The 10,161-nt window shown below is 41.3% G+C and overlaps 1 protein-coding gene across 1 annotated transcript; it reads left to right on the forward strand.

The window, feature by feature from the left end:
- Positions 1–262: 262 nt before the first annotated feature.
- On the forward strand, positions 263–9,898 carry LOC135720995 (uncharacterized). Its single transcript, XM_073813626.1, has 7 exons — positions 263–341; positions 1,580–1,682; positions 4,295–4,403; positions 4,661–4,766; positions 8,957–9,280; positions 9,402–9,680; positions 9,789–9,898. The coding sequence occupies exons 1-7, from the start codon at positions 263–265 to the stop codon at positions 9,896–9,898; spliced, it is 1,110 nt and encodes a 369-aa protein (XP_073669727.1).
- Positions 9,899–10,161: the final 263 nt, after the last annotated feature.

The following is a 10,161-nucleotide window of genomic DNA, read 5'->3' on the forward strand; positions in this document are numbered from 1 at the left end:
CTTGGTCGCTCAACTCGAGGTGGAATCCTGCCGACTACGCCAAAATCTGTCACGGCCGGGGCGGACCCAAGTTGACTAAAAGGCCACGCCCCTCTCTACTTTCCACCTTGAGGAGGTTCCCAAGACCACTCCAATGACCAGACAGACAAGTATACTACGTTTTAAAAATATAGCTTTATTTAAATAATTAAAAATAAGGAAAGGGAAGGGGAAAAGGCACTTTAAAAACACTTCTTCTCGCCCCCCCAGGGCGGCTTAGACCATGGAGCGGGGGCCCGGACTCCTGTCCACTTGGTCCTTGAACCCGTGGCGCCCTCCGCTTCCTCCTGGAGGCAAAACAGGTAAAACACTGTTAGTGACTTGTTTCCAACACGGGATTGCAACTAATCTGACTTTTCCTCCGTATCTCCTACACCAGGGGTTCTCAAAGTTTACATTCAAAGGTCCAAATCTGAATCTCATCATTTTCATAGGTCCGGAAAAACTGGTTATTACAAAAAATTGTCAAGCATGGTAATAACTTTATGTAAATCATTTGTTTATATAACAATCAACACAAATAGTTTGTGAAAAACATAACAAGTGTAAAAAATGTAAAAACATTTTTTTAAACATAAACACAAGAAATATGCCACAAGTAACCAGGTGCAAAATACAGAGCAACCTAATAAGAGAAATGGCACTGTTTGTTTTCCATCAGATGCATAAACCATGGCAAAAAAAGTGTGGTTGGTAGGCAGAGACACTAACCAAAATTAGGGGTGCACCTATAAATTGGCTGATGATGCTTGCTATATGCTTCTCAATGAATTACGGTGAAATGCCGCTACATCCAAAAGCCAGGGGGCGCTCTCGTGCAGAAACTCAATATGCGCTGCAGACGAAGAACCAGACACACGGCAGCTCCAGGAAGGATATATTTATATTTCATGTTCTTCAAACCTTTTCAGGTATTTTCATGATAATAAAGAATATGTATAAAGATTATGTTCGACGAGTGTTGCTTTTTCAAATGCATGTTATAAACGACTCAAACCAACAGTGATTTCAGATTGATAAGGACTTACTGATTAAAGCCGTAGTACATGACGTAGCTGTGCATAATATCTGGGTGTGATGGCTACAGCGTGACACAGGAAATTTTTAAATAACTCGTTTTATTTTCGGACCAGGAATAATCTTAAATCCAAAAAGTAAAGAAAACTAAACGAATGGTTTACAAGTTTAATATGCATTTGTAACGTAGCAAATGCACACATTTAATCCATCACATAGAAATTAATGCACTTGTAAAATGAAGTTGACGCGGGTCCGGATCAAGTTCCTGTCGGGTCCGGATCCGGACCGGAGTCCGGACTTTGAGAACCCCTGTCCTACACCCTTATGTTTTCCTTGTTGAGGCCCCACACTCTCACGTGAATTTCGGGACTGGACCTACTGGCCTCGACCGATCAGTGAGGCTGGTTGGGCGTCGCTCTTGTCGCAGGAGAGATAGTATAGTATGCAATGGAAGAATCAGCACAACCCCTGTATGTTATTTTACTACCTGTTGGCTCACCCACACTTCTTGTGTTCACAGGGCCAAACAACCTACAGCAGACGGTTTCCCCAAACAAGTGGTTCCTGCTCGTGCTTCCGGTAGTTCCACGGCTCACCCACGCTTCCCTTCACAGTGGGGCCAGGTACCTTTAACACACTCAGAATGCACAATAGCAGCCGTTTGTCAATACTGCATCCACACACAACAGCGGTTACTCACTCATTGTTTGTTCTCATAACCTGGGGTTTAAATGCACTCGTTGACTCTGGATTCGCACACTCACAAGTAAATCCGTCCACCGATCTCTTCACCTAGTCACCTTCTGCCTCTTTCTTCCCCAAGGGATCGATGTGCATCAAAACGGCGGCCCTACACAGCAACAACACAGCGTGTACAAAGTACACCAACAAGTCTCTCTCTGATGTCTTCAAAGGCCTTTTTGTACTCTGCTGGTTCTCCTGATCAACCTATCAGCAATCGCTGTGTAAATCGCCCTCACCTGTGTGTAATTTGGCCTGATTTGGCGTTCGGGGAAACCCCGGAAATTCCGGTGTTTGGAGTTAGTCATCCGGGCGGAACCATCGTCGGGTGGAACCCGTCTTCCACACTTTTGGTTCCGCCCTTACAACATCATCATCTGCAGGATTCTCTATAAAAGTACATGACATTTTAGTCAAGACGATCTATGCACCTAACTAGTATATCATATTAGCTTTACAATTTAGCTTTTTCAATTTACTGTTTTAATTTTTTAGTTCAAAGTTTAGTGTAATATATAAAAATATAAAGTACTAAGTTAAAATGGTTTGCACTGGCAATTTAATTATAACTTAAAGACAGCCAAAAACATATTTTACAGTGCACATAATAAAAAAGTGTGCAATGAATGAATGTACGAAAGCAACTAACAAGATTAAACACGGCTACTCCTTTAAAAAAGGGGAGGAGACCACAAGAAACTCAGAGTTTACAGGATAAAACCTGCTCCCGACCAGGGGCCCGTTTCACAAAGGTGGTTAAGTGAAAACTCTGAGTTTGTTAACCCTGAAATAAGGGAAACTCTGAGTTTTCCGTTTCAAAAAGGGAGGTAGGTTAAACCTGAGACAGCGGGGTAAGTCAAGCCTGTTTCAGAAGGAGAGGTAACTTATACTCAGAGTCTGTTTCCGGAGTAACATACTCTCTGAACCTAACCTGGTCGGGAGCAGGTTTTATCCATTTTTAAAGGAGTAGCGGTGTTTAATCTTGTTAGTTGCTTTAGTACATTCATTCATTGTGCACATTTTTATCATGTACACTGTAAAATATTTTTAGCTGTCTTTAAGTAATAATTAAATTGCCAGTGCAAACCATTTTAACTTACGACACTAAACTTTCAACAAAAAAAATTAAAACAGTAAATTGAAATGACTAATATGATATACTTAGGTGCATATGTCACCGGGTGACTATGATGGGGCGGAACCAAAAGTGGCGGAGAAAGGTTCCGCCTGAAGATGGTTTCCGCCCGGGCCCGATTTTTAACTACACCATTTTACTTCCTGGTCTCCCTAGCAACACAGATTATGGGCAAACGAGCAACAGGTGTGACAAATTAAGCTGGCAACTCATGATTGGAGGAGGGAATCGAGAGAAGACACATAAAAAGGTCCAAAGAAGCACAAACAGAGAGAGTTGTTTCGGGCACGAGCTCCTTTACTGCCTAGGGCAGGCCTAATCACACGCTCCGTCCTTGGAGGAGCCGGAGGGCGCCGTTGATCCACGGAGCGCTTATAGCGAGAGGAAAGAGTGCGGCAGTCAGGAGAGGCGAAAAGGACGGAGCTGGGAGATTTAAAGGAGCACTGCACCGGAGTGTGCTTTTCAGTTCGTGTCTTTTTGTGCAGTGTTGAGGTGTTGTGTTGCACTCGTCCGGTGTGTTTGTTGTGGGTTGATTATCTCTCTCTCAGGCTGAAGCTTGCATGGCTGGGTGGAAATCGTGAACCTTAAAGGTTGAAGGGCGAACGAAAAATGCTGTAAACTGAGACACAACAAAGGAGAAGAAATGGAGTTAGCGTGAGTACATACCTACAGGAGAGTTATTGAAACACAGGAAGTTGCAGTGTAACCCTGTCGGGGGAAGAGACGCCCCGTTTGTGTGACTGGAGTTGACCGTTGTGTGGAACAAAACGGAGGATAGTGGGACAAGAGTTGCAACATTCGTGAGTACCAATATTCAGTTTGAAGACGCATTGTATACTAACCTGTCTTTATAGCAGATACCTCCAAAACGGTCCTACCCCTAAGATAGCGTGGTGGGTGAGCCGAAGGAACATTGGCTGAGGCTAGTCACAGCGACGAAACTATCTACTGGACCGTATTATCCATCGCCAAACAGACCCCGGCGAAGTGGAGGAAGGCGGGCGTCCTATGTGTACACTTGAGTGCGGTGGGTGAGTCTTTGTGCTGTGGAAACTTTCACTTTGACGTGGTGCTGTGTATTGCTGTGTATTGCTGTGTGTCTCGTCAGACAAACCCCCGCCTTCACACACCTCGTAGAGGAAAGACGAAGAGGCTGCCGGTCCTAGTGAAATCAGTCAAACATATGTTGTGAGCACGCTTCAGGCCTATAATAACGGTGTGGTGCCCGTAGCGATTCCCTTCTTGACATTTGGGTGGATTAAAGCGTGGAAGTGAAGAGCTGGAGGATTAGCGGATGTGTGAGTACGACCAGAGGTCATTGTTGTGATACCGTCACCTGTGTAATACTTACCGTTGCAGAGAGAGAGGTGCAGTGAATCCCGCCTGTCCTGAGGTCTCTACAAAGGGGCGCCCCTGTCCGGTGTTCGACCGCCCAACGAGTAGCGAGGAGAGGGCAGCGCTCGGCCCGGTGAGACAGTGTGACGTTTCCACCCCTCTGCAACCGCCGAGCTCGTCGAGAGGGTTCGCCCCCGACGCCACATTGGAACCATTTACTCCATCTGACACATCGAGGAAACCAGTTGTCCCGCCGCCTGTAGAGAAAGAGAGAGAGAGAGGGTGAACGACACGAGAAGAAACTGTGTTCATCCCGTACTTACTTTACGTTGTATACAGTGGAGAGGTGAGAGCAAGCCAGCCCCGAATAACTGTGTCTCTGTGTTCCAGCCGCCGCCTGTAGAGAAAGAGAGAGGGAGGAAGATGAATGACACGAGGAGAAACTGTGTCCGTACCGTACTTGCTGTACGTGGTCCCAAGTGGAGAGCCGCAGCCGGTGAAGAGCAAGTGAACCCGAAGAGGCTGTTATTTTAAGTTCCCCTTTTGTCCCCTCCCCTAATTTATTCTTTTAAATAAATTAAATAAAGTGTATTTTAATATTATTCTTACCTTGTGTGTCTGGTCATTGGGGTGGCTTTGGGAACCTCCTCGAGGTGGAAAAAGGGGCGTGACCTCATTAACATCTGGGTCCACCCCGACCTGTGACACATAGATCGTCTTAGTTACTAAAATGTCATGTACTTTTATAGAGAATCCTGTAGATGATGTTGCATTAATTTGTAGGAAGTTAAATTTATGTCGCGAGTGGATTTTGAGACCCCAAATGGTTTTTTGTCATATCCACTTACATTTATGTGAGCAAAATTATTATTTTTTGCAGTCATTTTAGATATCTAAATATCCTTATATGACTAATATCAGTCTTTGTGGTGCTCTTACATCTAAACAGTTGTCTTGGCATTTCTTATGCATTCATTTGTCATTATCGCTGGTCTAGTGGGTAGTACTGTGTGCAGTAACTAGGGCAGATGTACTGTCGGCGATCGGAGTTTGAATCCCGGCTCGGCGAATTTCTGTTTTATTCACGACAAACATTTGTAAAGTTCGTAGCCTTTAATGACAAAGTATTATGCTTAATTTCATTTTTAGCTGAGCTGCTGTCATATTTTTGTCCATGGGATTGCATCTGCATGTAAATTAATATAATAACGTACAGTCCGAAGTTTATTTACTGTAAGGATATTTTAACTGTGATGAAAAATTAAATGTACGCATTTACTAGAGTAGCAATTTACAAAAACAACTCTTTTCTTTAAAATATATGCTCGTAGTTGCTGTACACTTGCAGTAACACCTTCAATTTTAGTAGTAAAAATGATTAAGACCTCTTTAAGATCTTTGTCACGTGCTGTTGCCATGGTAAATCGTAATATATGAGCTCCATTGATGATAGCTTTTCATTGTGGCTGTGCACGCGCTTAACTAAGAGTCAACCTACTCAGAGTCGATTGAACTAACTCTGATCAGCTGTTCTGTAACCGAAAACTCAGAGTTTCCTATCTCAGAGTAAGTCAACTCAGAGTTCAAGTTTAAACTCTGAGTTGGTTGAACCTCCTTATTGAAACGGGCCCCAGGTTAGGTTCAGAGAGTGTGTTACTCCGGAAACAGACTCTGAGTATAAGTTACCTCTCCTTCTGAAACAGGCTTGACTTACCCCGCTGTCTCAGGTTTAACCTACCTCCCTTTTGAAACAGAAAACTCAGAGTTTTCCTCATTTCAGGGTTAACAAACTCAGAGCTTTCACTTAACCACCTTTCTGAAACGGGCCCCTGGTTTTATTGATTGCTTTATTTTGGGTTTCTCTGTGTTGGTGTTTTGTGTTGACAGATTCACATGTGCGCCTTTCAGTCACGGGTGTAATTAGTGTTATCTGTCTCACCTGCGTCCTACACCTGCTGCTCATTTCATGGCCATTCGGTTCAGTATTTAATCCCTGTGTGTTTTTGTGTGTTTTTGCATCTTTAATGCGCTCTCTCTCTCTCTCTCTCTCTCTCTCTCTCTCTCTCTCTCTCTCTCTCTCTCTCTCTCTCTCCCTCGTCCACCCCTTCTTCCTCCACTCGAGTGGTAGGAGCCCCAGTGTGTGCGGTTAATACGCGTCTGTGGTATCTGGCCAACGCAGCTCCTCACCCCCTTCACCCGCCGTTCGAGGGCAGGAGACCGAAATGCTCCTCCCATTCCATCACCCTCCGTTCGCGTGGCATCGGCCCGGACGTGAGTGGATTCAGCGAGTGGACCCTGTGCTTTATTGACTTTCATTATTACTATAATTTCAATAAATTCTGATAATCTGCTTTGGGATCTCTTTGTTCTTTTCACCCGCCCTGACAATAATGCTGTTATTTTTTAGCTTTGTTGTGGGCAGGGCAATACACGCGAATTTGTTGAAAAAAGCCGGTGAATGCAGAAAGTAATTTGGAAAATGTGTAGGGGAGACCGGGGCTGGTTGTCTCATGGGTTGGTTGTCACACTGCTTATTCCAGACATACTACATGGCGCTGTGGTACAATTTTGATATCTATTTGTTAGCCTTTGATAGCTTACTCATTGGCACTTGAAATTTTGCTGAGCAGACACAAAACATTGAGGTTAGGAGACAATTTTTTATTTTTATGGGTCAGAGTAAATTTTCATGTTGGTGTTGTTTTTGTGTTGAGATTGTAGGATATTAGTCATTCAAAAACAAAACACTCATTGAAAAGCCAAAAGTAGTAGCTTTATTTTGAGTCATCTTTTAGCGATCAAGTGTGACAGCTAGCTTAGCATGTTTGTCAAGAAGTCAGTTGGGGATGGTTGTCACATAGCTTGTGGGGTTGGTTGTCACATAAGAATATTGGACATGTAGACCTTTTAAGACTGTTTGTCTGTTTGTTTGTTTGTTTGTTTTTGTTTGCTGTTAAAATAAAATAAAATAAAGCATTAAATAAAGAGGTTTTAACACTAAAAATTATTTCATTTTATTTCTCAACACAGAAGACAATAGGCTTTATGCCCAGCTGCACTACTTCCTGAACTTCAGCCAGCTTCTTGTTTCCTGTCTGCCATTATTGGACAAACTGATTAATCCAGGTGTGCCTGACCTCAGTAGTCACAACAACAATACTCAGACAGACCTGGATTAATCAGTTTGTCCAATAATGGCAGACAGGAAACAAGGAGCTGGCTGAAGTTCATAGTGCAGCTGGGCATAAAGCCTATTCAAGTTACTGATCACACACTTTAATGCCATTGTTTAAACATAAGGGGCATTAATAACAACTATCATAGGGGTGTATTCATATTAAAACTTATTTGCAGTTTCTAGCTTAAAAACTAAAAAGTTACACATTATCTTTTCAGATCCCAATTTATCATTGAAATCCTATTGAACCTCTTTAGGGACAACCAACCCCATACCCTGTGACAACCAACCCCGTGATGGGGTTGGTTGTCACATTGTGTCAGAGTGTCTTTGATGGTTAATTACTTCCTGTTACAATACATTCTAAAAGTAAAAATATAGTATACACATATAAAGCCAAGACTCCAAAGTTTCATTTCATGTAGGAATTACTGCTGAAAGATTTTTTGAAGATGAGCAATTCATGCATGAGTAAAAATTGTGACAACCAACCCCGGTCTCCCCTATATTGCTAAAGAAAGTTAAATAAGATGTTTCCTTATTTTTTTTTTTTAAATATGTTTCAATTATAACTTTTTCAAACACACTCCATGTATACTGTGTACTCTCTTCTGACCTCTTGCCATACCAAAGCTTATAGTAGCCTATCAATAAGGATAAAATTAGCTTGTATAAACCCTAGATTGTGTACAGCTGGTAACTAATAATTTACTTTAACTTTGTAAGTGATGCAGAGGTAAACTGAAATGTGAGCTCAGTCAGTATCAACCTCTGACCCACTGGCACAGGAAATGGACAAGTATGTCTGGAAATGCATGCAATTATCTTTTTTGTTACAATAAAATGATGTCTTTCTTTTCACTTGCATGAAGCGAATGGGGTTATGGATGATGAGCACCCACAGGCAGAAACCTAAGTCGTCCTGTGTCCTGACCACAGGAGGAGGAGGGGCAACTTTAACTAATGTGGTTTTCAATAGAAACAACAACACACAAACTAAAAGACTAATCTTATTTGGTACTATATATGGTAGGATGTGATACAGAATCATAAATGACCTAACTGATATATTTAACCAAATGATACTAATGTCTGAAACTAGGTTATTGTGTTGTTGTATTTGTCTGTCAGTAGTGTAGTGGTTATTCAGGAGGTGGGCACATAAACCACACGTGCAGCAGTAGAGCTTCAGCGATCTTTTGTGTCTTAAACTCTCTTACGGTGAATATTAAACATCAAGAATGCTGCAGAATCCCTTCTGTGGATCAGTTTTGCTGTATTTATGTTGGTGGCGATTGGACAGTAAGTCATTTTTATGATTATCTGTTGCAGATGGTAGATAATAAACATTAGTGCTTTAATGCACAGGACTTTCATTGCATTGGCTGCTACTTTCTTAGAGACATTAAAGTTCTATTTCAGCGCTCACATGAAACTTTATTTTAGTGCTGTTTTATAAACTCTTTCTAGTTTCTGTAATGTCAATCATATTTATTTCTGTTCTTCAGTTGTGTTTGGTGATGAAGTGAAGTCAGTGTCAGTGATGGAGGGAGATTCTGTTACTCTACACACTGATACTAAACTACAGATTAAAGATGAGATCGAGTGGATGTTTGGTGTTGAGAGTCCAGATGAGATCATAGCTGAATATAACAGAGAAGCAAACACAACATCATTAAATGATGAAAGATTCAAGAATCATTTATATCTGAATCATCAGACTGGAGATCTCATCATCACAAACATTACAAACAAACACACTGGAGTTTATAGAGTAGAGATCAACAGACAACCTTCTGTCATCTTCAGACACTTCAGTGTTACTGTCTATGGTGAGAGTTACACAATTGTCCTAATGTTTAAAAAAAATTAAAGATGTTGATGTGATTGCATTAAAAATTGCAGTGGAAAGGCGTTTGTGTTTTTTACTTTTGACTTTTAAATGTTTTCCAGCTCCTCTGCCTGTTCCTGTCATCTCCAGAGACTCTTCACAATGTTCATCGTCATCAAGATGTGTGTTATTGTGTTCAGTGATGAATGTGAGAGATGTGAGTCTGTCCTGGTACAAAGGAAACAGTTTATTGTCCATCATCAGTGTGTCTGATCTCAAAATCAGACTCTCTCTTCATCTGGAGGTTGAATATCAGGATAAAAACACATACAGATGTGTACTCAACAATACCATCACAAACCAAACTCAACATCTCAACATCAAGAATCTCTGTCAGAGGTGTATAGGTGAGTCAGTTTATGTTTACAGTTTTTACTTTTATTTAGTTACTCCATTGTAAAAGTGTATGAGCATAATAATTCTCATTTATTTTGCTTTGTTTTATTTAGTTGGTGTCGACTGTTGTGGTTTTACTGAAGCTGTGATTCGATTGGTCGTCTCTGCTCTGGTGGGTGTGGCTGCTGTCACATTTTTGATTTATGACATCAGATCCAGATGAGAATCACCATCAGTTTCTGATATAAAATTTTCTAAAAATATATAAAAAATGATCTTAGCTTTGCTTTTTCTTTAAGAATATTTGAAAATCAGTTTTAAACTTTTGTTATAAAATAATCTAGAAGTTATTGAAGCTTTCTTTAGGGTTTTTAGATTAGATTAGATTAGATTGTTTATTTAGCCACACGACAATGCCGGTGGAATTTGTTTTCGGTACAGTGTGTTTAAGCTCTACATCATCATACATTACAAACAACAATAGAC

Source organism: Paramisgurnus dabryanus, chromosome 24 (assembly GCF_030506205.2).
Source record: "Paramisgurnus dabryanus chromosome 24, PD_genome_1.1, whole genome shotgun sequence".
Classification (NCBI taxonomy): Eukaryota; Metazoa; Chordata; class Actinopteri; order Cypriniformes; family Cobitidae; genus Paramisgurnus; species Paramisgurnus dabryanus.